General features: G+C 38.7%; 1 protein-coding gene across 1 annotated transcript; it reads right to left on the reverse strand.

Annotated features, from left to right (window-relative positions):
- Positions 1 to 112: 112 nt before the first annotated feature.
- On the reverse strand, positions 113 to 24,249 carry LOC103702034 (transmembrane protein 258-like). Its single transcript, XM_008784317.4, has 4 exons — positions 24,118 to 24,249; positions 23,874 to 23,974; positions 679 to 757; positions 113 to 569 (listed from the first exon to the last, which is right to left on the reverse strand). Exons 1-4 carry the CDS (start codon positions 24,118 to 24,120, stop codon positions 522 to 524), a joined length of 231 nt encoding a protein of 76 aa, XP_008782539.1. The 5' UTR covers positions 24,121 to 24,249; the 3' UTR covers positions 113 to 521.
- Positions 24,250 to 26,807: the final 2,558 nt, after the last annotated feature.

The raw sequence follows: 26,807 nt of genomic DNA on the forward strand, positions 1-26,807 counted from the left end.
TACTAATACTAGGGAATAACAAGCACTCCCATGGTAATGCTGTTATGCCTAAAGAAACTGCACCCCATAACCTCAGACGTGGATTCCACCAAATCAAACTAATAAAACAATGTTGATTCCAACAGTTGTTTGGTCCCAACTATCCATTCATCACCCTGGCAGCAAGCAATCAAAAGCAAGAGCATGTAGCTAGTTCATGGCTCCCAACTTCAAAAATTGAGTTAAATTGGGTATGCTTGAAAACTGTGGAGAAAATTGTGGTTCAAAGCCACTTCAGGGCTAAAAAATTGTTGTTGGAGTCGTATCAAATCATGCAGTGATATACTACCCAAACTAGAATGCATCTAAAAACTGAAACAAAATTTCTTCAGATTCACGTGCTGTCATGTCTTGCATTTCAGATCCAGAGAGGGACCCTCAAATTCCATATAGCAGGCATAAACCCAACTAGTATGTTGAATAATCAAAATTCTCTTGGTTCTTAAAGAACTCTGGAGCCGCATTTGGGTCAAATTCTGGTATCAAACATAGACACCAGTTGCAAGGAGCAAGAACAGAGATCCAAAACCCTGCAACAACAGAAAATATAGATTCGATATCAACATATATATCACGGTATCAGCAACTTTATAAAGTTCACAAGTGGACAGACAAGGAGCAGTGACTTGGTTCAATTACCAAGAATATAGATGCCATGGCCCCAGTTACGATCTCCTTTGATAGGCTACGGTTCCGTCTGGATGAAGTAGCTTCATAGCTGCAATACACCAGATATCAGCAAGGGAAAAGGACATTCTCAAGCAATAAAATATTTCATGTAATAATGAAATGAAGGGATGCACAACCAAACTAATCACTGATTATTAGCATCATCTATTCTAACAGAACTTAAACATGGACATGCACCTCCCAAAATTGCAAGAAAAGCCAGCAATCAACAAGAGCACAAGCAATATGATGCCACGGTCAGAGTTGAGCATTTAGCATGCTGAAACATTATTCTAACAGTTTATGCTCCAAAAGAATAATGATGGTAAATCAGAGACCTCGAGCTTTCTCACTTCTCCCACTACAAGGTAGCAAGAAAGCTTCATGTAAAACCATATCATTCAGTGACCGTCTTTAATCAATTTTATGTTTTTTTCCTTATTCAAATTAGTGAAGAGATGCTTAAATCTGAAACTAACAGATGATTATATTTCAGTAACATATCAGGGAAAAAGATTAGGCTATCACATCAATCATAAAAAATTTGTCCTCTTAAACAGTAGGTGCAACAAATGAAGGAGATGATGCATTATATTCCTGAAAAACTTGATCTTAGTGTCCCTGCAGATAGGAAAAACTTGCTCATACAGCCTCGCAATTCACCTCAGTTAACCTCAATCAAGATAACCATTGCTTATATGAGTTAAAAATGAACTCATGACACAAAATGACAATTTCCTCTGAACTCAATTGTTGGGAACAACTGAAGAATAATCTTCCTATAAGTGCCCCGAATTCTTAATGAGAGAGAATCTCTCCTATTACCATGCGCGGAGCCTCACACCCGCTCGAAATTTTGAATTCCACCATATGAGAGCTATCCCATATAATCCTGAATAGGATTGCCTTTTCTGTCTGGAATCTTTAAGTAGGAAGAGAGTTTTCTCTTTTACCTGCCCATCAAAATCTTAATGCTTCTGTTTCCTAAATCGTACGTAATTATTGGTAATTAAGGGACTAATAGGTCTAGAGCCATTTGTAAAAAAGACTTCCATACATGGGGAAAAAACAGCAATATAAAAAGTCATTTCATATTTGGTTTTCTTCCTGAAGTCGTCAAACAACAAATCATACTCTCACATCCTATTTTTCTTGTGCTAGTGTAAGATTGTTAGCTATTACATATTTCTTCAAATTATTTTAATACTGATTTTTCTCAGAAAAAAAAATGTCTATTTTCATCCATATCAAGTCTAGCAATATGAAACTATGGATTGCATCATCACGCTTGAAATCATACATGAAATTTATGTATTGTGGTATCAAAACTGAACCAATTTTATAATAAATTATTTTAGAATTTGTCCTCAACAACAAAATAGCGGTTAGCTAAATCATTTACATGATGTAGGAAGTGCACTAACATGTTAGTGAATTTGTTTAATTGCTAGACTTCCATGAAGGAAAGACCAATTTCATTGCAAAAATTATGCCAAATTGATATTACTAAATTTCAACGAGATTGATATATATTTCTAATGTTTTGATTGAAAAATATTTTGATAAAACTTAGTTATTATTATTGCCCCCTCTCAAAGAAAATCCTGGCAGCAACTGTTACCATGTCCAATGGTGAGGGAATTATCGAGGCGGCTTCAAGAACCTCACTGCCATGTTACTCATCGCCGTATGATGGTGGGTTTTTGTTCTGGCAGGTCCAGTTGAGGCACCAGTTGGAAATGGAAACCAGCTCTGAGACTTCTGAACCCACTTCTGGTGGTGACCAGCACCAACAGCAGTAATGGGTGTCTCTCCCTCATTAAGGGTCGGAGCATTAAAGGAGACATTGGTTCTCTAGCCAATTAAGCTCAGTGGTTCAGGTTCAAGAGCAATACTGTCATTCTGCATCATTGTGGTTATTTATAACTCACAAAGGCCATGGTTATATAAATGGAAGCTAATAGATGTAGATAGTGAGCACATCTATACAGGTTTCTTCTGCAAGGATATACGCGAATATACAAATAGGCAGTTTTCTAGGACTATATATGCAACATTAAAATCCCAAAATAACATCAATACTACTTTCAATTGATGATGCAATATCTGAAAAGGTGGATAAGCAAAAATTAATTTGAATCATCACACTTATAGGTAACCCCAATAAAATGAATGTTACTACAAGCAACTTCAAGCAAGAGCTAAAAATACCCGGGGTTGATGTCTTCACTAAAAATAATAATCAACTCATATTCTTCTTCAAAAAACCATTTTTTCAGTCATAATATCTGGCCTTTCCCTCCTTGTAGACCTTTTGACCCAAATATTTCTAGCTCAATTTGCAAATAAATATGACTTAAAATTTTTCCATATAGTAAATTTCATTAAAAAAAGAATCGTTTGTTTGACCCATACAGATAGGATAAACTCAAGACTGGGAGGAAAGATATATACAAATTAGATTGATAGGGGAAATAAAGACAGGCCATATACAATTTAGTATGACTCAATTACTGAAGAAATGTAGTGATTTAATTAGTATGATCAGTGTACCCATGTTGAAATTAACAATAGCATGGGCTGTGCATGTATGTGCAAGAGCATGAGAATGAATGGAAACAGTGTCTGGGTGGGTGGTTGGGTGTCCGCATCCATAGCATGAGAATGATTGGAAAGTGTCTGGGTGGGTGGTTGGGTGTTAATTATTAGCATCGTGATGGAGTATGATTATATTAGTGAAGATAGGGATTGATATTAATTAGCATGATCAGCATATCCATATTCAGATTACATGTGTTATTCATATAATGTTAGCCATATGGAATAGCTATGTATTTTGAGTCAAGTTGGCTAGTTGAACACATGATTTTGTGCATCCACAACAGACACGTTAAAGAAATTTATGGACTGCAAAAATTAATTATGTGAAAACTACTTGAGTTTCTGACATGGTCTCAAGTGTTGGCACCCAGCACTGGTTCTATTGAGTTCTGCTTTTGATCTGTTAACTTAAAAAGGAAGTTTAAATCCTTTGTTTTCTTTCCAATTTGGCATGGCATGAAACATGCGGTGTCATCCATTAGCCTGAACTCCGCATGACAGTGCCACTTGAATCCTGTTGACCTTTACCAGCCTTAAGAGCTTGGCTATGCACCTTTAACTTTTATTATTGATCTAAATTAAACCTTCATACTTACTAAAGATCAATCAAATGCAGTATTTAAAATAAGACCTCACATAGTATTCTGTCAATGCCACATGTATCACATGGATAAGCAACAGAAATTAACGACCGTATAGAACTATTGCTGTATATCATCTCTAATAGATCTTGGTCATCATGAGTAATACCAAGTGCTACACTTGTTATGGCTAGTATTCCAAGAGATAGTCTCCTTATTGGATAACCAGAAGTAATATATTGAGATTAAAGAAAGGTTGCTTTCTAGAATTGACTTGTACAGAAACAGTTTGGAGGCTAAAGCCCAAGAATACAATGTTAAACCAAAAAAGAGTATGCTACATGTATTAGAATTAATTTGATTTATGGAGACAAAACTCTTATTAGATTGTGATCAAGCGATACCACAAAGGCCTATATCAACAAGTGAAAAACTTATCCATGTGATATTTCATGTGCGCATTTACGGCTGAAGAGAGGAGGTGAGAAGTTGGGAAATCGAAGGGGCAGGGGAGTTTGTAGGTCCCACAGCTCTGAGATTGTCAAGATACCAAAAGTCATATTTCAGATGGATCCTGCTGATCTGGACTATTGGTATAGGAGATTGACAGCTACCTCAACTTCTCTTTTCCTTCACTGCTCTAATCAGCAACTCTCAGTCACAAGGATGGAAGAAAAGTTGAATATCCAGACAGACTGCAAAGCAATCTTGTAAGTATTACTACTGAATAAGATGTGAAATGGATAGATCTTTACAGAACTAGTTATGGACATGAGGATGTTGAAGTAATGTTGTAAAATTCATAACATTATAAGAAAACATAATAGTCAGGAATACATAGGTCTAAGAGAGAATGACAGTGGCAAAAATTCTTGGGCATAATACCAGTAAGGGTAAAATGAATTTATAGAACCGAAATTATATGGCACTAGGAATGACAGACAAAATGTGAATATAAAATTCAGCTTCTTTCACAAAGGGGGAAAGAAAAAAAGGAAAAAAATGGGTAGCAGATGAAGAAGTTGAAAAAAATAGTTGGAAGATAATTGAAGTTTAATGTGATATGCAATTTTGGGATAAACAAAGTTCACGTCAGTTCTCTTAGAATCTCCCAAGACTCAAAATAGACAGACATAAGGGAAAAAAATTACAACGAGCCACAAAGAAGATACAGAGATGGCATTACACCTAATAAAGAAAATGTTTATATCATTCCAACTTGTATTTTAAAAGAAGTGATTGCATTAAAACAAATAGCCATAATATGAAAGATATATCACTAGTTAATGCTTAAAAGGCTCACTGTATTAATGCTGCACAATATGAGCAATCAAAAAACATTTACATTAACACAAAGTACTTATATAGGTGACATGAACATCTAAACAAAATAGAAGACCTCATAAAACATAATTTGTAGTTTGTAATCAGATAAGGAAAATACACAGAAATGTCTTGAATGGCCAATAAGGAAGAGGATGAAACGGTGACTTGTGCAGCAAAAGAAACAAGGGATAATAATTACATTACATGTACTTTTGATGTGTGCCAAAGCCTCAGAGCGAGATAATCAATGAAAGTGGTAGTAGGAATTCAAAGAAACATGTTATGATGATATGATTGAACAAATGCCACAAGGAATGGAGAGGCATCACCACATAAAGATGTGACAACTAACAAGACTGTACAGATCTAGCGAACGTTGTAATGAATTTGATAAAATATTAAGTGCAAGAGCAACATTAAGAGGGAAGATAAAATCAGAAAATTAAAAGGATGAAAGCACTCGACCATTTCATTGAAAGCCAACAGAAGAAACTACACAATTGCCATGCCATAGGATGATAATTTCATCTAGCCACATGGGAAATTTTCGTTATCATAGTTCTCTATTTGTCAAACACCTGGTACATGGTGAAGGCAAGATTTAAAAATTAAAAAAAATAAACAAGGTCCAATCCAAACAAAGAACATGCACAAATATAAGAAAGCCTCTAAGTACTCTCTAGCCACGAATACTTCTTATTGTGGCTAAGAAGTCTGTATAAACACACTTTTATATCTTGGTGATTACAATGATGACTCCAAAACCACTCCTATCATATGTTTTCAGGGTGTGAGCTTCTTAGATATGACACCTACATTGACAAGGTCTAAATCTACCCAGAGCTTTTCCATCTCATTTTGGTCTCAAGATATATGATGATCTTTGACTTGGCAGTGATATACGAGTATCTGTGACTTCAAATTTTGAGGTTACCTTTACCCTTTCAATAATAATGATTGAAAGCATCCTTGTTGTCATCACCATCATCATAATCCAAGCCTTTTTTATAGGCGATGATTTTGGTTTCAAGCCCATTTAGTCGAACCAACAGAAGACAGAACAAAACCATTATACTGACACACTAGCATCGAGTTCAAGTTGGAAGAATCAACACTGTCTAACATATTTTATATTAGTATATTGTTATCATATAGATGATCCAAATCCAAATCCAATCCTATTTAAGTTCCTTGGTAAGATCCAAAGTGTCCATTCCTATCCCTTTCCTGTCCCTTCTCTCCATGATGGTCAAACCATGGTGGTCGAATCTATTGCTAACTTCGCTATGCAAGGTGCTGCATACACAACTCTACAGAGAACATATACAAAGATATGAAAGTGTCCAATCATTATTAACTATAAGAAAGTCTCCTATCACTCTCTATCTACAAATTCTTAATTCCATAAACACCTACATATTTTGGCGCATACAATGATGGTTAAAAACCTCCTTTGCCCGTATTTTTCTGGGGTGTGAGCCATCTTTGAGATATGGGTATAGTAGAAAGATTGACTCACTATCATGACTTTCATTGGCAAACTTCTCGACAGTGTGGCTATTCTATAAATATGGCACTTATAAGGCAGGCCTTAAACCTATCCAGACTTTTTCTATCTCAATTTGGTACCAAGAAATATAACAACCTTTAACTTGGAGATAACACAAATACTTATCACTCAAGAATTTGGGTTTACCTTTATCATATCAGTAATAAAAGCAAACATCCTCATTGTCATCACCATCATCATCATCCAAGCCTTTTTCTATGGGTGGCAATTTGGATTCCAACACGCTACCCAAAGCAAAACAAGACGGGCTCAAGCTATTGACTACACGAGTTGTTTACAAACAAGGTGAGCCTAACCACCTAGAAAGTCAAGTTCAGGTTGGAAGAATCAGCACACTTTGACATACCTTATATTAGTACTTATCATATATATGATTTCAAATCCAAATTCTAGTCCTACTTCCCTTGCCCAATAAGATCCCGAGTCTCTCCTCCTACCCATCTCCCCCCTTCTCCCAGTGATGATCAAACAAGGGTGGTGGACTGCACTGTCAAGTGCACTTAGTTAACCGGGTAATACATACAGAAACCCAAACAAAGAACATATACATATATAAGAAAGCTCAGGTCACTCACTAACAACATGATCTTCTTATTATGGCCAAGAATTAGATCTACAAACACCTTCAAATTAAGGCAGTCCATATGACGATCAAAAAGCATTTTTTTGCTTGCGAATCTTGGGCATAAGAACTCATCTCGCTATGGTTTTTCATAAATTTGGCACTTAAGTGGCACAGGTTTAAATCTACCCAAACATTTACTATCTCATTTTGTTTCTGAAAAATATGAAAATCTTTAACTTGCCAATAACACATGAGTACCTGTGACTTAAAAACTAAAGTTACCACAATCCTTTCAGTAATAAAAGACAACATCCTCATTGTCATCATCATCATCATCATCATCCAAGCCTTTTTCCAAAAGGTGGTGATTTAGATCAAAACCTATTTACCGGAACCAAAACAAGGCAGACCCAACAATTTAACCCAAGCCGTTGTCTCCATGAGTGGGGTACAAGTCAAACAAGTCTTATCAACTAGTGGGTCAAGTTCAGCTTAGAAAAATCAACACGCTATAACATATTTGAAACTAATGTGCCACTACCATATTAATGATTAAAACCCAAATTCCAATCCTATTAACTTCCAAAATAAGATCTGAAGTCTCCTTTCCTATCTTTCATCTCCCTTCTCTCAAGGATTCTCAAATCAAGGTGGCAGATTCCGTTGCCAAGATCATTTAGTTGGACATTGCTAGACCCAAAAAAATAATTAAAAAAAAAAAGAACAAACACCAATCCAAGTCTCCAATCACTCTAGCCACCAATTCTTCTTATGGCCAGGAATTAGTTGTATATACACCACCCTGGTATTTAGAAAGTTCTGATGACAATCAAAAACTTATCCTTTGCATGAGTTTTTAAGTATGAACCCTCTTTGGATATGGCCTTTCGACCAATTTGGCACTTGTATGATAGAGGCCTAAATCCACCCAGACCTTTTCTATCCTGAGAAATATGATGACCATTAGCTTGATGAGAAGACACAAGTACTTATAGTCTTATACTCAAGATTTTAGCGTTACTTTAACCTTGTCAACAATAAATGAAAACATAATCATTGTCATTGCCATCGCCATCATCCAAGCCTTTTTCTCTAAGGGTGGTAATTTGGATCCAAACCATCTACCCAAACAAAAACAAGATGGGCCCAAATTGTTTAATCTGACCCTTTTGCTCCACAAGTTGTACAAGTCAAACAAAACTAACCAACTAGCTGATCAAGTTTGGAATAGAAAAATCATTACCCTTTAACATAGTTTACACTAGTTAGTTAACATTGTCATATATATACATATATATGATTTAAAGCCCAAATACAAATCTTAATTCCCTTCCCAATAAGATCTAGTCTTCCCTCCGGCCATCATTTGGCCTCTTCCTTTTCTCAAGGATGGTCAAACCAAGGTGGTAGATTCCAGTGCTAAGATCACTAGGTTGGTAGGGGGCTACAAACAAGGACGTTGATATTAGATCCACTGAAGATGGGCATGAGGAGAAAGGGGAAGTCAAGATTGATACAGGTCCAAGAAGAGGTTTCCATCAATGTTGTGTGGGGACTACTACAAGGGCGAGGTCAACACTAGCAAGGAGCCAATAAGAGGGCAAATCAATGCTAAATGAAGGATAGAAAGAGGGTGAGGGAGAATACAATTGTCATTGGTAGAGTCAACCATTTGCCGACATTCGACAAGAAGAAGGTAGTGTTTAGTCCTAATCCCCCTTTACCTCTCCCAAAAATCAGATCAATAGCCATCAAGTTCAAGCACAACAAATATCCTACTAGCAAGTCCAGATCAAGCAAGAAATGCCAGGCCAGGCGAACTTTCGGCCCATACCGAACCGACCCAGTGAAAAACCGGGTTGGTTCGGCCTTTGGATTCGGTTCCAGCCCCGAACCGGATCTTACAAGTGTGAATCGGCCTAGAACCGGCCGGTTTCGTTCGTAACTCAATGTGAACCGGCCGGTTCTGAACCGAGCCCCTCCCTTTTCCTTTGTCTGGTGTTAAAATGATTTTAGAAAGGCTCGAGAAGGCCTTCCCAACAACATTTGTAAGCGACAGAGAACTTTCCGCCTTTCTTCCTTCCCACCGAGTCAAAAATCACACCGATTCGACATTTTAAAAGGAAGATCCAAGCTAAATAAGGTGTGCTTCCTCTTTCCTATCTCATTCCCTCATTTTTTTTTGGGGGGGGGGGAGGCTTGAAAAAATAGCTCGAAAATTGCAAAATAAGGAAAGATTATGCCAAAATTTTCGATTTGGACTTGATTTTATTATATGTTGTAGATCTATGAACAATCTACATGATGACATAAAAATTTAATTTTCGGATGGACTGATGTGCCTCCTAACTATGATGATGATCCGGATATCTACGAAAGGCATCGCCACTCGACCCGATTTTAAATATCGGTATGTATCTCGTACTTTAAATATATGTAATTGATTGTATTATTTTATAATTTTTACCTCACTACTTGATTTGAGAATATTTCATATTATTCCTTGTAGCATGCAACATCTTGCTAATCATTTTATGATTTGTACCATTTTAAAACAATAAGATATATTATTTAGGTTAAATCGGGATCATAGAAATATCAAAAAACATCAAAATAATATCAAAAAAAGTATCAAATTAGACTTAAAATCATTGAAAAGTTCGAAAGGATTGATTATCAATTAAATCAACTAAAAATACTCCACAAAAAAAAATGGACATGCCGGTACGAAATCGGCGCGTCATACCGTATCGTGTGTCAGTACGGTAATGAACCTGTACCATACCGAATCGTTCGCCGACCAGTACAGGTCCCGATACTAGTTCGGCAGACTTTGAGCTCAAGCCATAACAAGGTTTGATACGAGAGGTCAACTTGATCCAACCAATTACCACTTTTCCTCTTCAAATCAAATATGTGGACAAGTATAAAGCAAAACTCTAACTTGAGAACGCTCCACGAATGGATTGAGCTGATTTAAATCAGCTGTCAACAATATGTCAACCATCAGAAAATTGATGCTAAGTTCCTAGCTGAGGCACTTTGATGAGCAAGGTTTCTACCATGAAACCTATAAGACCAATTAGTGGGCAGGAAGCTCCAACTTCCTGCCTATATTTTAAGCTCATACAACCAAGCTGTGACTCAATAAATTCCATTAAATTGGTAATGGTCTAGACAAAGGAGAAAGATGATAATTTTCAATGTAGGCAGTTTTTTCCACATTTAAATCACAGATTTAAGTCAATGAGCCAAATTAATCACAACCACTGTCTTTACGGAGGTAAAATAGATATGCTACTTTCATTCTTTATACTAGTTATTTTTAGCAGCTAGTTGGTTGCTGATATTTGCTTGTTTGGCAGCTTCAAATAGAAAAATTGTTACAAAAATCTCTACAAAATAAAATTTTGATTTTAGATGTTTAGTAATTGGGAGGAGATGTTTATGTAGCCTTTTCTTCTCTTTCTTTCAGTGAATCTTTTGTGACCAAGTAATCAACCAGAAATACCTCACTTTCAATATTTATCGATCGATATACTGTTGTTTTATCAGTCAAGGTATAATTACATTTAGTCATGTTTTATGACCAGCGCTCCCCAATATCAAACCCCTAAACTAGCATCATATTATTGTTCAAGCAAACTTTAGGTAAGAGAGAAGTTGTTCATGAAGAAAGTTGTTAGGAAATCTAAGACCAAAACATAAGTTAGCTCCAAGTTCTTTTCTCCCTCCAAGTTCTATTTTCCTCTTTGTAACTGACTGTTTGAAATATTAGCTGTGCTTAACTTAAGTAATATTTTATTTATGAACAGTTAAGCATATATTTAAATTTAGCTAATCAGGGTTGACTTCCACATTAGCCATTTTCCTTCATGTGGACTCACAAGCACATGCACGTCTACATTTTTTCTACCTTTTTCCTTTAGTTTCTTCAGATGAGAAATAGGAATTCAAATGCATGTCTCTTGAAAACTGAATCATACCCTCTATACATCATTAATTTTCTTCAAACAGCTTAAACTTTTCATACCCTACCATCCTCTAAACCATTTACCTTCACAAACATCAACAAGTAAATTCACTTTTCACTTTACAGTTTTATTATTAGGTCTACCAATGAATTCCAAACTCATCATCATGTTTAGCAAATTCATATCTGATCCAATTGCAACAAAATTATGCTGATCCTTTACATCCTGAACGTCGCATCTATCAACTGGGGCAACATAATTTTGCCGCTGGTATTGCATTTACCATGTTCTTCATGCACTTAACCAGCTAGTTTACGTCCCCTTTCTCATTCCTTTTCTCTTTTGTAATACTTCTATCTTCATTCTTAATCTCCTCTTTCCTTCACCTAGGACAATAGTTTCTTCCTAGGAAGTCAAAGGTGAGCAACAAATTAAGACTGCTGGGCCTCATTAAATTAATGATTGGCAGGACATAATTTAATAACCTAAAACAGGCATGAGAGCTGACCTATTAAGATATTGTCATTTAAAATTGCTATCGCATGTTTCATTGGCACTATACTTCTAAAGAGCAGAATTGTTTTTACTCTCTAGGATCTTTACAGTTTAAAGAAGCTTGATTCAAATAGATGGTTACCGTTACTTTGATACAATGATACAGAAATCCACTTTTTCTGACGTAGTGATAGGCAAACAACATCAAGTAGTATTTATAAATCCCTCCTTGAGTACCATCTAAATGCAGCACTGTTGGACGGAAAAACTTTGACATTGACCTTTTCTCTTTTTCTTTTTCTTAATTACATTTCCTACAGGGAGATGAGACCCACAAAACCCAAGCTCTAATAAAAATAAAGGTTGATTAAACAGAATACAAAAACAATCAAAAGTATAAATGGTTTCATTTAGTAATTAGATATTTATGAAAACATATCTCGCTTATGCATAAACAGATAGAAAAGGGGTAGTACAGGTACAACAGAAAAGGCTAATCAAGCTTTTATGATATATAATGAGGACCATTCACAGCTAAAAAGGAGTCTAACGGTGTGTCTGATATCACATGAAAAAAGTACTTTTGCAACTTTTGAAGCAAAAAAGTGCTTCTAAAACATATAAGGTGTTTGATGACATTATCTAAAAAGTGGTTCTCCAAGAAGAAAAGGTTAAAAGCACTTTTAGGAGAATCTAGAAAACCTAGCTTCTGGCCCCTTCTCTTCTTGCAAAGCAGAAGCAACAGCAGAAAACCAGACACGCCCTAAGTCAAACCTGAAGATTGGCAATACATGTGACATAGAAAAGCAAGCAGAGTCTTCTAATCTCTTAAAAACCTTCCTCGAATGAAAAAACTTGTTAAAAACCATGTGTTTTCTTTTAACCAGAGTAATGATAGAAAAAATTGTAGTAGAAACACCTGCCTAAGGAAAATGTCCGAGAAGATCCACGTGACCTAAGGTTTTGGTGGGGACACAAACCACCGTTTCCAGCATGTATACAGGCGTCGCCGGCGTGCATAGCACTTTGGCCACCCTAGTTTTATTTTCTTGCGTATTTTCATTTATTTCTTATGTATTTTCGTATTTTATTAGTTGTTTGCTTGTTTGATTGTATTTAGCTAGTGTAGTGACCCATGATGTTGTTGGGTCATGGGTAGTTACATGATCTCATTTGTGGGGATCATGGGTAGTTGTATTGGGGCTATATATGGCACCCCCTTATCTATTGTTCAGCAGAATATTTTGGGGATTAAAAACGAGACTTCGCTTTAGTATCTGGTGGACTCCAGACTCCTCCCTCCTCCTTCCCCTACTTAATTTCTTCTCTAAATCAACTGTCCCGCATCAGTTTGGTATCAGAGCACTGTTGGGCTTTGCCTCTGTGCCAACGCCCCGATCCGTGATCCTTTCCCTTCCTTTTCTTCACTGCCATTTTCTGGGCCGCAGTGGGACAGTCTGCAAAAAAAAAAAAAAACTTTTGTTGTCTCCTCTGTCCCGAAAATCCCACAGAAATCTACCAAGTGTATGGCAGAGCATCGCCGGATCCCAGGATTCCGGTGGGCACACGAAATCTACGCGGTAACCCGACCCCGGACGCCGGAGCGAGCTGACGGACCACGGGTGACTCCTTCTGTCAAAAAGAAGAGGAGCATCGCTGCCCTTCTTTCAGACCTGTCCCTCGGACCCGCCGAAGCGTCTGCTGGCCACCGCGCACACGAAGAGAGACAGGAGACATTCCTGCGAGGGAACCCAGTGCCGGAGCAGGTGACCGGTCGCCGGCCACCACCACAGACCACTGAGATCTCCCTCCTCTGCACTGCTAGCGTGGACTTCGCCACGATCGACCGCCGGGAACTGCCAGCAACTGTAGCCGCAGAGCCCGGTACCACCTCCCGAAACCGTCGGGAGGTTGCAGAAACACCAGTTAACGGGTAAGTCCCTCACCCATTACCAGTTCATTAGCCGGATCCGCCCCCCCCCCCCCCCAAAAAAAAAAAAAAAAAAAAAAAGAGGTCACATGACCCTCACGTGAGCCTCGCACGTGACTTCACACGTGACCACCCCAGACGCAGCACGTGACTTGCACGTGCTGTTCAAAAAAAAAAAAAAAAAAAAAAAAAGGAAGACCGTACCTGTCGTTCGACGGAGAAGAACCCAGATCTAGGGTTCCGCCACCACCGCCGCCGTCGACGCCTCACTGTCACGCCTCCACCGCCACTGTCGCCGCTCTTTGCTGCCACCGAGCCGTCTCTCCTCCTTGTTGTCGGACCATCGCTCGCCGCCGCAGCTCACCTCAGCGACCGCACGCACCGCTGATTCAATCACACCGCCACCCTCCCCTTTCCCCTCTTTCATCTTTTCCGTTTCCTCCACCCTCCACCGACCTTGAGTCTTCCCATTTTCTTCTTCCCTCAGTCGACTCTTCCTCTCCCTCTCGGCTCACTAAACCCTAAACCCCTTTCTTTTTCTCCCTTTCATCTCACCAAGACCCCTTCTTCTTCTGTGCCGCCACCTCCGACTTCCGCTGCCGACTCCATCCTCCGCCTTCGCCGACCCCCTCGCTCCCCAGAACGAGGGATCCACCTCCGATATCGCTCCTTCCCCTTCTTCTTCTATTCTTTCCCACTCTTTCTCCAACCCTCGAGTTCTCCCATCCCTTCTCCCTCCCATCTCACCGAAACCTCCATCCCATCTCTTTCCCCGCGCCACCACCTCCACCTCCGTTGCCGACTCCATCGTCCGCCCTCGCCGCTTCCTTCGCTCCCCAAAACGGAGATCTCCCCTCTCTTCTTCCACCGGTGTCACCCTCAGCTCCTTGGTATCAGAAGCTCCTCACCCAACGACGCACAGCGGGATCCGAAGCCATCCAGAAGCTTCGGGTCCCCTCTAGTCTTTGCTTTTCGGGCGAGTGGGCCGGCCTGTGTTCGGCCTGTTGTCACGCGGGCCGAGCTGATCTTCTGGCCCAGTGTTTTGCGGGCTTCGCTTTCAGGCCCTGCATCTGGATCCAGACCCAGCCGTGAGTTGGACTTTTACAACGACGCTGCAGTCAGCCATCTTCCAGCAGCATTTTCTACAAATCGTCGGGTTCCGGTTCTGCATCCTACACTTTGCCATCCAAACTCATCCACTGATTCAGATCTGCAAGAAGAGGTCGTATCTTTCCTTTAAATAATTATTTTTCAGCCTTTCCCTATAAACTAGCTTATCTTTAGATTATTATTGTTTCACTTCATGTTGTCGGTTTGAGATAGGACCTTACTTTTATAAAAGCCTATGCCCCTTGAAAACACATATTGAGCCTTACAAATTATTTTCAAATCCTCGAAAAGCAACTAGGAAATTTTACTTGAATCTGGTGAAACCCAAATCAATTTGAAGGACCCCACTTTCATTAGATTAACCTGCAAAGATTTTGCATGATCCAAACCAAGGTTAGCAGTACCTAAGGTCCTGATATTTTGTTATCACCTGTGCTAATTCGAAGGTAACCGAGACTACGTCAAAAGTCGTCTTTTATTCAACATCGTTGATTTTATTCTGAATGTTAATTATATATCTAGGAATTTTGAATTCTAGAGTATGACAACTCGCAGCGGTACATCTTACTCACATGAGATGTCGACCAACCCAAACCAACAGGTATTAGATGCCATAGCAGCATTAGAAACCAGATTAGGAGCAAGAATCACTGACCTTGAAACTAGGCTGAATACTCGCTTGACTATAGCTGAAAATTCAATCACCAACCTCCAAGTTACTCACAACGATGGAGAATCTGAACTTGGTGAGATTGAACCGTCCCGCCCCAGAGGCTTTGGGCCACAACACCAAAGGGACTATCTAAGAGCACGTGAGACACCAGATGAGCATGTAATGCGCAGTATTAAGATCGATGCACCAAGTTATGATGGTCGTCTTGACCCAAAAGTCTTCATCGATTGGCTCGCTGATATGGACCATTACTTTGAATGGTATAGCTTGTCTGACGATCGCAGAGTTCGTTTTGCAAAAATGAAGCTCATTGGTCCTGCAAAATTACATTGGAACACAATAGAAAATATGCTTGCTAGAGCTAGACAACCCCCTGTGGTACATTGGGATGAAATGAAGGAGAAGTTAAAAGAAAAATATCTCCCAACATCCTATAAGAGTCGCCTGTTAGATCAGTGGCAACGCTTGATTCAAGGAAACAAACCTGTGTCTGAGTACATCGCTCGCTTTGATGAGTTCTTCATGCGATGTGATGCACGCGAGAGTGTGGAATTGACCCTTTCTAGGTTTAGGTCCGGATTACGAGATGATCTACAAAAAGAGCTTATTTTACGCGAGGTCAATTCATTAGAACATGCCTATCAACTCGTCCAAGACATTGAGCGTTATACTAATAAGACAACCTTTAGGCGATTCGATCTTAAGGAGACCAATTATAAGAACACCCACGGTAGTCAGATTAATACTTGGAGTAAGCCCAATGTCAGAAATCAAGCGACCGAGTCCCCAAAAATTAATGATCAAAAGAGTAAGGGAATTTTAAGTGAACCACCCAAAATTTCTCGAGATCAGTGTTACAGATGTTTTGGTTTTGGGCATAGAGCTAGTCAATGTCCCACTAAGAAAACATTGGTCATCGAAGAAGATAGAAATGATGAAGAGAATGAGTTGGTCCATGAACCAGAGATAGACCCTGAAGAGTCAGATGAAGGTGAGGAACCGGACTCACTTGAGGGTTCCACTCCTTTAGGTGTAGTCAGGTGTGTCCTTACACAACCAAAGCGAGAAGATGATGACTGGAGGCGTCGATCCATATTTCACACCTATATCAAATGTGGCGAACATAGCTGTAAGGTTATCATCGACAGTGGGAGTTGTGTCAATGTTGTATCCACAAGAACTGTCAAGAAGCTACAGTTAAAGACAGTGCCTCACCCTAACCCCTATAATGTGTCTTGGGTGGATAAAACCGCTATACCAGTCACTGAGCGTTGCCTCGTCCAAATCAACTTTTCTGAATATAATGATAAGGTCTGGTGTGATGTTATTCCCATGGACGTCGGACACATCATCCTTGGTAGACCGTGGCTTTATGATTTGGATGTGACTATTTATGGCAAATCCAATTCCTGTTCTTTTGTTCACCAAGGAAAGAAAATTCGACTAAACCCTCTACCGCCTAGACCTTCTATTGCTGGAAAGAAGGATGTGAAGGTTGAAAAGCGCCTTCAAATCATTAGTCCTAAGGAATTCGAGAAAGCAGCAACCCAAGGATCCATAGTCATTGTGTTAGTGTCCAAAGAAGTTGTTCCTGATGTTCAAATAGATTTTCCGAAGGAAGTTCATCATGTTCTGGAAGAATTTAAGGATCTCTTTCCTGAGGACCTTCCTGATGAGCTTCCCCCTATGCGTGACATTCAGCACGCCATAGACTTGGTTCCAGGGGCGACTCTCCCGAACTTGCCTCATTATAGACTAAATCCGATTGAACACGCTGAATTGAAACGGCAAGTTGATGAACTACTCCAAAAAGGGTTCATCCGAGAAAGTCTTAGTCCGTGTGCGGTGCCGGCGCTTCTAACGCCCAAAAAAGACGGCACTTGGAGAATGTGTGTGGATAGCAGGGCAATTAATAAGATAACGGTTAAATATCGGTTTCCAATACCACGATTGGATGACATGCTTGATATGATGGCAGGTGCCACTATCTTTTCCAAAATTGACCTTAAGAGTGGTTACCACCAAATCCGTATCCGCCCAGGTGATGAATGGAAAACAGCTTTCAAAACCAAGGATGGGTTATATGAGTGGCTAGTCATGCCCTTTGGATTAACAAATGCACCTAGTACATTTATGCGAATTATGACACAAGTACTAAGACCTTTAATGGGTAAATTCCTTGTAGTCTACTTTGACGATATCTTAATTTACAGCAAAAACAAGGAACAACACCTTGAGCACCTACGTTTGGTTTGCGATTCACTGAGAAAAGAAAGCCTATATGCGAATCTTAAGAAGTGTTCATTTATGACTGATCGTGTAATCTTCTTAGGATTCGTTGTTTCTTCTGAGGGTGTTTCAGCAGACCCACAGAAGGTCCAAGCTATTCTTGAATGGCCCGAACCCACTACATTATTTGAGGTGCGAAGCTTCCACGGCCTAGCCACCTTTTATAGAAGGTTCATCAAGAATTTTAGTACGATCACTGCACCGATTACGGATTGTATCCGGAAAGGTGAATTTCATTGGACCGTTGCGGCCTCAAGGGCATTCCAAGAGATCAAGACTAGAATGACTGAAGCCCCGGTGATGCGCCTCCCAGATTTTACTAAAGTTTTCGAAGTTTCTTGTGATGCATCTGGTATAGGTATAGGTGGTGTCTTAAGCCAAGAAAAGCATCCTGTCGCATACTTCAGTGAAAAGCTGAATGATGCCAAACGAAAATATTCCACCTATGACAAAGAATTTTATGCAGTTGTACAAGCGCTGCGTCACTGGCGTCACTATTTGCTACCTCAGGAATTCGTATTATATTCCGACCATGAAGCTTTGAGGTACTTAAATTCCCAAAAGCGATTGAATTCACGACACGGAAAGTGGGCTGAATTTCTTCAAGAATATACCTTCGTGTTGTGTCACAAAGCAGGTATTGACAACAAAGCAGCTGATGCCTTAAGCCGTCGTGTAGCATTACTTTTGTCGGTAAGCATAAATGTTACTGGATTTGAACGAATAATTGACGATTATGCAACTTGTCCAGACTTCGCTGAGATCTATGCAAGCGTCTTAGATGGTCGCACCAGGGACTATAGTGATTACCTTGTGGTTGATTCCTTTCTGTTCCGAGGAAACAAGCTATGTATCCCTCAAACATCCCTTAGAGATTTTCTTGTTTGGGAACTTCATGCGGGAGGAATAGCTGGCCATTTTGGTAGAAATAAGACCATTGATATGGTCGAACAAAGATTTTATTGGCCTAGTTTAAAACGGAATGTTGCAAAAATTGTTAGTCAGTGTCGTACTTGTCAACTATCCAAACAGCGCAAACAAAACACTGGTTTATATACGCCCCTTCCTGTCCCAGATCGTCCTTGGCAGGACATTAGTATGGATTTCGTGCTAGGATTGCCAAAGACTAGAAGTAAGCATGATTCCATTCTCGTGGTAGTGGATCGGTTCTCTAAGATGGCACATTTTCTACCCACTTCCAAGACTTCTGATGCCTCCAAAGTTGCGAGGATTATCTTTGATGAGGTCGTTAGGCTCCACGGGCTTCCAACCTCGATAGTGACTGATAGAGATGTCAAATTTGTTAGTTATTTTTGGAAGACCCTCTGGAACTTTATGGGTACTAAGCTTAAATATTCCACAGCCTATCACCCTCAGACAGACGGGCAAACTGAGGTGGTCAACCGCAGTCTAGGAAACCTTCTACGATGTTTGGTAGGTGACCACCCAGGTAATTGGGATCTTCTTTTATCCATAGCTGAATTCGCCTACAATAGCTCTGTAAACAGGACCACTGGCTTGAGCCCTTTTGAAATTGTCTTAGGCTATGTACCGCGAAAACCTATTGATCTTATCCCAGTAGCCCCTAACAATAGAATCTCTGAGACCGCTGAATCCTTTGCGCAACACATGCAAAATTTACATAAAGAGATTAAGAAAAAAATTGAAATCAACAATGTGAGATATAAAACGGCCGTTGACTTACGTCGACGTTATCAAGAATTTCGAGCGGGTGATGATGTAATGATCAGAATCAGACCTGAACGGTTTCCACCAGGAGCCGTTAGGAAATTGCACGCCCGAAGTATGGGTCCATACAAAATTCTGAAACGGGTTGGATCTAATGCATATGTGGTGGATATTCCAAGTGATTTTGGGATTAATCCAGTTTTTAACGTAGAAGACTTAGTTGCCTACCGAGGTCCGACAACTATTCCTACAGACCCGCTCAATGAGCCTGACACTGACTGCACATCCAATTTTGAGAACATATCTCCTGCTCCTGCCTTGCCTCCTGTACCTTTTTCTCCGCAGATCACAGACACAGTGGAACAGATTTTGGATGATCAGATTGTTAGTACGCAGAACGGTGGTTATCAGCGATACCTGGTCAGATGGCATGGTCGACCTCCGTCAGATGATACTTGGATTAGCAGAGATGAGCTCCAGCGACTTGCTTCAGACCTGTTGGAGCATTACCAGACATCCGTTTCGCCAGAGGCGAACTCTTCTCCGCTGAGGGGAGTTGGTGGGGACACAAACCACCGTTTCCAGCATGTATACAGGCGTCGCCGGCGTGCATAGCACTTTGGCCACCCTAGTTTTATTTTCTTGCGTATTTTCATTTATTTCTTATGTATTTTCGTATTTTATTAGTTGTTTGCTTGTTTGATTGTATTTAGCTAGTGTAGTGACCCATGATGTTGTTGGGTCATGGGTAGTTACATGATCTCATTTGTGGGGATCATGGGTAGTTGTATTGGGGCTATATATGGCACCCCCTTATCTATTGTTCAGCAGAATATTTTGAGGATTAAAAACGAGACTTCGCTTTAGTATCTGGTGGACTCCAGACTCCTCCCTCCTCCTTCCCCTACTTAATTTCTTCTCTAAATCAACTGTCCCGCATCAGGTTTCCAATCTGAAATCATAAAGCATTGCCCATTACCAATTGCAGGTGACAGGTGTACAAGATATGTATACGGGACATTTGCAAATCATGTAGAAAATAAATCCCAAACCATTTATCTACATGTCTCGTAAGCGAGAAACATATCACCCTATAGGTGCAAAGAAGCATTTAGACCATAGATGCACAAACTTTCTGGCATATAAGTTTGCATTCAGGCAGGTCAAACATACCATCAATAAGAAGTCTTTGCGAAAAGTGACCACAGTCTATCCTTCAGAATTCAATTTCAATGTCCTATGATCCCTTTGCAAAGTTTTGACTAAGCATTTGAACAGAGCATTGAGAAAGTCAATACAGTCAAATCTCTTCTTTTAGATTCACTCTAAAGCTGAAACTTTGACAGCTGATGGAAATTCAAGAATACCAATATTACAAAGAAAATAAGCATTTGAACAGAGCATTGAGAAAGTCGATACAGTCAAGAATCTCTCCTCTTAGATTCACTCCAAAGCTGAAAATCTGACAGCTGACAGAAATTCAAAATACCAATATTACAAAGCAAAAACTTTCATTAGCCCTAGCGACATGTAAAAACTGAAAGAAAACAATAAACAAAGTCAGTAGTAGTATCAAATATCGGGCAAAAATGAAAATTAACTTCTCAACCCATTTACCAATTCATAAAATAGCAGCTCTCTAGAGATTATCACTCAAGCAATTACTCCCCTAATCTAATCTATCACTCTGTATTTCCTATTACTTTTGCATGATCATAAAGGTTAATCATCAATTTTGACGACCACAGAACCATCCCTAAATGACATGTTGAGCAAGGGAGAGATGTCTTAACTCTAGACAAAGCCATGGCACTTCAAATGCTGCAGAATTTTCCACCTTGAAATGAATCCTCACACACATGAACCATTAGGAGCAGAAAACCAAGAATGTACCAACTCTTAGATCAGAAATAAAGAAGTATCATCATGAAAATAATAAGACTTCTTTTCTCAGATGACTTGTAAACTTCAACCTATAAAATAAAATAAATTATATGACCTCATTTGGTGTCTCGTACTAATTCTCATCAATGCTAGTAAGATTCTAATAAAATGATCTCCATCATGAGCAAAGATGTGTTTAATGGAGAACTTTGATGATTGCTGCTAACGGTCACTCTATCAATCAAACAATAATTATATATTTAGATCTTACAAAAGCAGTTGTCACTTGTCAGAAAACCTTCTTTACCTATTAATATAAATGGAGATGCCCAATCACTCAAAGATACTAGGATTGGACAGTGTACATGGTTCTCCCCCAAAAAAACCACAATAGTCAATCCAGACCCAAATGGGTAAAAGCTAAAACTAGGAAACACTGTATGTGATCAAACAAGGTTGAAAACCTAGTAGGCTTCCGTGATAACAATTATTAGATGGACACTGTTGAAGGGGGATTACAGCCACTGAATCGTTCAAAGATGCAAAAATAATACAACTTTAATTGCACTTCCATATGTACAGCAATTGATCTTCTTCGCATTTCCTTGGGATCGACAACAAGATTTTCAACCTAAGTTGCATCTCAAAAAGTTATTAACAAAATGTTAGAAACTAAACCAACTCCTCAACTCTCTTTACTGAAACAATATTAGATCAATGTCATTTCAGCTCAACATGCAAAATGCTTAAATGCATAGCATGACCGCTTTCAACCTAGGAGTCACCAATCCATCTTCTCGTTGATCATCAATTTTTACTGTTCCCTGCTAGAGATGATTGATCACCAAGATGACAAGTATTTTCTAATGTGGCATAAAGTCAATTGTCAGTCTACTATTCTATGTTATCTAACCAAGTAATCATCATGGTCGTGATTTCTTGTTAATCCGCGTCCTCCTTTAAGGACCAGGATTTAACATGTTTCCATACCAGCATGACCCACATAAAAATGCTATCACTTAACAAATGATGCTAAGGGAACCATTAACGAACTTGCCTATCTTGGTGATCCTCATGTGAAAGATGAGGAATTAAAAGGATGAGCAGAAGACAAAAGTGATTTGCACGCACCTACTTGACATACAGGATTTTTCCATCCAAAAAAACAAGTGAAGTGAGGACCGGAAGTCCGAACGAAACGATAACTTGATTTTAACACCTGCAAAAAGATACCTATTTCTCAAGCTAATGAACACCAATCATGTTCTCCCATTAGATGTAATAGACATACTCAGGCAACAATAAGTCCACCATACAATTACCAAAAATGAAAGACTAGCAGTAGAGTAGATTATACAATATTGCTTATATTTTATAAAGGTTTGACAGGTGAATTTTGTGATAAAACAAAATAACATTAGAGCATATGAGCTATCATTAAATAGGTTATTGGTCTTTGAAGTTGTCAATTCAAATTTATTCAAGGATGTGGTATAAGATACAGGTGGCCTAAACTATCCAGATAAATAGAGAACCAGTAATGTGGCCTAGAGTTGCCAATTTGGCACATTTGTCATTTCCAAGGGGGAAAAAGAAATAAGGCTTGTGACTGCTGTAAACAAAGAACTACTACCCAGAAGAAAGACTAAGTTTAGACTGATCCATATATTTCAGTGCCTGTAATGCAAACATATACCAGAATTCACTGGCAAGAGAAGAATGAAGATTGTCCTGAACTTCAATCATCTCTTCCAATGAAGAGCATAACATTACTTCAGTTCCTATTTAATATACCAGAACTCTCTTCATATTAGCCTTCCATTAACAATAATACACCACATGTATCAGTTTTTATAGGCTTTCCAAGTCCAACTAATTACAGAAATGCCTTTCATCTCAAAATACAAATAAGTACCCCTTCCTTTTGGAAGCTAATACCTACAAAAGTTCTTGATCTATACTAGGAAATAGAAAGAAGTTTGACAAATTATCAACTATCAACAACAATAAATCTTAACGTGTAGAAGGAAGAAAGATTATAAACAATCACGAGAGACTTCTCGCAGCTCTGTTTGGGATCTCACGAATGCATTTCCGCCCAACAAGTGATGGCAATGTTTCGCATAAAATAACATACAAACCCTAGAGGCAAGCATATGCATATAAATCTATAATGAATTTAAAGGTCAAGGAACACCAAACAGTCAAAAATATTACATTGGAAACGGGTGATGGCTTAAGGACTTTGCAATATAAGAATCAATAGCTAACCATTCATAAGGAAAAACACGTATCACAAAAATAAACATTCAAGAACCGATTTCGGTGCAATCTTTTTAACGTTTTGAATCCAAAAATACCTAGCATTCGTAGAATCCCGATGAGAAACGACATCTTCATCAAGAATTATGACAGAATAAACACAACAAGAAGATATCTTGAGAGAAGACGATAAGAAGAGTCCAAACGATGGCTTACATGAAGAAGGAGGCGGTGACGAGGAGACCGATGGAAAGCATCAGCACGGCCAGCGACGGATACCACGCGACGGGCACCGGGCTCGATATGGGCTTCGGTGCCTGAGATGTTTCGATCCAAAGAAGGGATATCTCAAAACCCTAGATATCTCGAAACACTAGAATACTCCAAGAATGGTTGCCTTCTCGAAAAGAAATCAGAAGCAGAGAAAGAGAGAGAGAGAGAGAGATGGGAATTTTCTGACCATCTAACGAAGGAGAAGGTGACGGAGACGGACGCTTGATCTTCCGGCCTTCCTCCGCTTCCAGGGTTATGAACTCCAGCGTAGGGCTTGATGGTAATAATAGAAGTATTAATCAGACAAAGAATTGCTCCGTTATACTGTGCCTGCGGTTGATTCTAATCGCTCAAATATGCAATGCGACGTTTACCGCGCTGGCTCCGCGTCACCTCAGATGCGCGCCCACCGGAAGATATCTTTGCCCTCTACGGAACTTGATGAAGTGAACAGGGTTTTTATTACGATCTTATGGGCTTGGGCCGTCACAGACTGCAAGAAAGATGAAGAGATGTAGATTCCGATCCAACCCAAAGCAAGGCCCCATTTAAATCAGGGCCTCATTCTAAAAACTTAGGATTCATTTGGTCGAGGTATATCAAATTACGGGATAATCCGGTAATTCCTGAAAATTATCTATCTGAAAAAATAATAATGGGAGAAAATAAATTTTACTATATTTGGTTGGTAGAAAAATAACATCTAAAAAGATTATTATATTTTGTTAGAGGTAATTTAATATGGTAATGTTGCCAAATTTCAAACAATACGCCAAAATAAATAATTTAGATAATAATATTTTTTTATCAGTCCATTTGTTAGTTGTTTATAGGCCACTTACATAAACACTATCAATGTTGGCTATTTCAAATATTAAAATATATTTATATAAGTTAATAAATATTTTTACAATTAATTATACATATATTATAAAATATATTTCTTATTATAAATAAATTTAAATATATTTGGTATATAATTAAATATATTAACTATTAATAAATCCTATATTATATTTATTGATAATTAATAAATATTTTTAATTATTTTATTAATAAATAATATTTATTAATAAATACATAAAATATATTAAATATATTGCGATTTGTAAATATTATTAATCGATATATATATTATCAATATATATTCTTTATTAATATATTATTTATAAATATTATCAATCAATATGTATTATTAATATTTATTTATTTTTGTTTATAAATATTATTAATCTATGTATTAACATATTTATACTGTATTAATATAATAATAATATATAATATAATATTAATATAATATAAGTGAGAATATTTTTGTCGCTAAATGATATTTTTAGATTATCTCTGTTCGATAATCCAGTATGGACCTTCTCTCTCAACAAGCATGGAACCCGCTATTTCTTTTATCATCTCTTTCATTCATTTTTTTACCAAATATGATAATCTAACATGGGATTTATTTTTTCATACCAAATTATTTCCAACCAAATGAGCCCTTAGACTCAATCCGTGACCAAATTAGAAAAGTGGTTGAATTTGGCTTGACCGGGCAAGAGGCCACTCAAATTTGGATCTACATCCAGATCTTAGGCCCGAAGTCAATTTCAAGTAGAGATCCAATTGAACTTGGATGCCATTGGACACCCATCTCAATCATGTGCTCGAGCCAAACTTTATAAACAATTTGGATGCAAACAATTGGTAGGATCCAAGAAGAAGAATCAAAAATATTTTATTCTTCAGTTATGTGATCTATGTGATTTGGCACCTAGGTCATCCTCAGTATGTTTCTTGAATACATTTCAATCCCTAGGCAAATCAAGTTGCAAATTGACTTGCAAATTTCACATCGTTGAGACATGAATCATGACTAGAATGCGTGTTATCATTTTGACATTCTTCAAATATTGTGCAATGACAATTTGGCGACCATTGTCGAGCGTCATACTTATTTGTTGCAAGAACCATTCATCAATTATTTTATTAAACTTATAATAACTCTGTCTTGCTCACCAATAATAATTATAAATAGTTCATTCATTTATAGGAAGTCTTCTACTGGGAGGAGGCTGATAGGCTATTACACGTGTACATGGATCCTTGATTTGCCGCATCAGGGACGCCACAACAAGGGCAAGCCTACGTCCGCTCGACAATCATCCGCTGATATATATTGTTTGCCACAGAGGAGGCACACCGGACACTCAGTTTTTTTTTTTTTTTTCCGCTATGACAGGTAATTTATACAACACATGTGCGCGGATACATCCAATAAAATTAGAACAAAATATCACGGAATTTTCAAGGCAGCTCTCCATTTTCTATCCACACGGTACTGCCGGTGTGGTTGGCCACGTAGGTGGCCATGCAGTCCGCAGCTTCATTAGCTTCTCTAAATACATGAACAACTCTTTCATCCCTCATAATAATGCAGATGTCACAAAGCGATGGATGGTCATCGGCAGCGACTTTCGAACTTTCTGGATGCAGCTAATGATCGTGGTCGAGTCACTCTCCAAAATAACTGAATTAGCTGATAGCGCATGCTGAGCATGTTGAAAAACTATCTAAGTTGCCTTTATTTTTGCATTGAAAGCCGTGCAATCGAATAACTGATGCTCTTGCTGCTTCTCCCCATCCTCCACCTTCTCCTCCTCCTCCTCCTCCTCCTCCTCGGTGCGGGGGACCTATGACATAGAAACGGACAAGCATCCTACGGTGGCACTCACCTTCAACAAATTCCTCCTTTTCCTCGTTATGTGGGGTAAATACTTGACCGGCCTGGTCCATGAGAAATTTTGAAGGCATTTTTCCTTTTTGTTTTTTTTTTATGGCGTGGATCAGGGTCCAACATGATCCAGAAGAACCAGAAGATTA

The sequence above is a fragment of the Phoenix dactylifera genome, chromosome 8 (genome assembly GCF_009389715.1).
Source record: "Phoenix dactylifera cultivar Barhee BC4 chromosome 8, palm_55x_up_171113_PBpolish2nd_filt_p, whole genome shotgun sequence".
In the NCBI taxonomy this organism is placed as follows: Eukaryota; Viridiplantae; Streptophyta; class Magnoliopsida; order Arecales; family Arecaceae; genus Phoenix; species Phoenix dactylifera.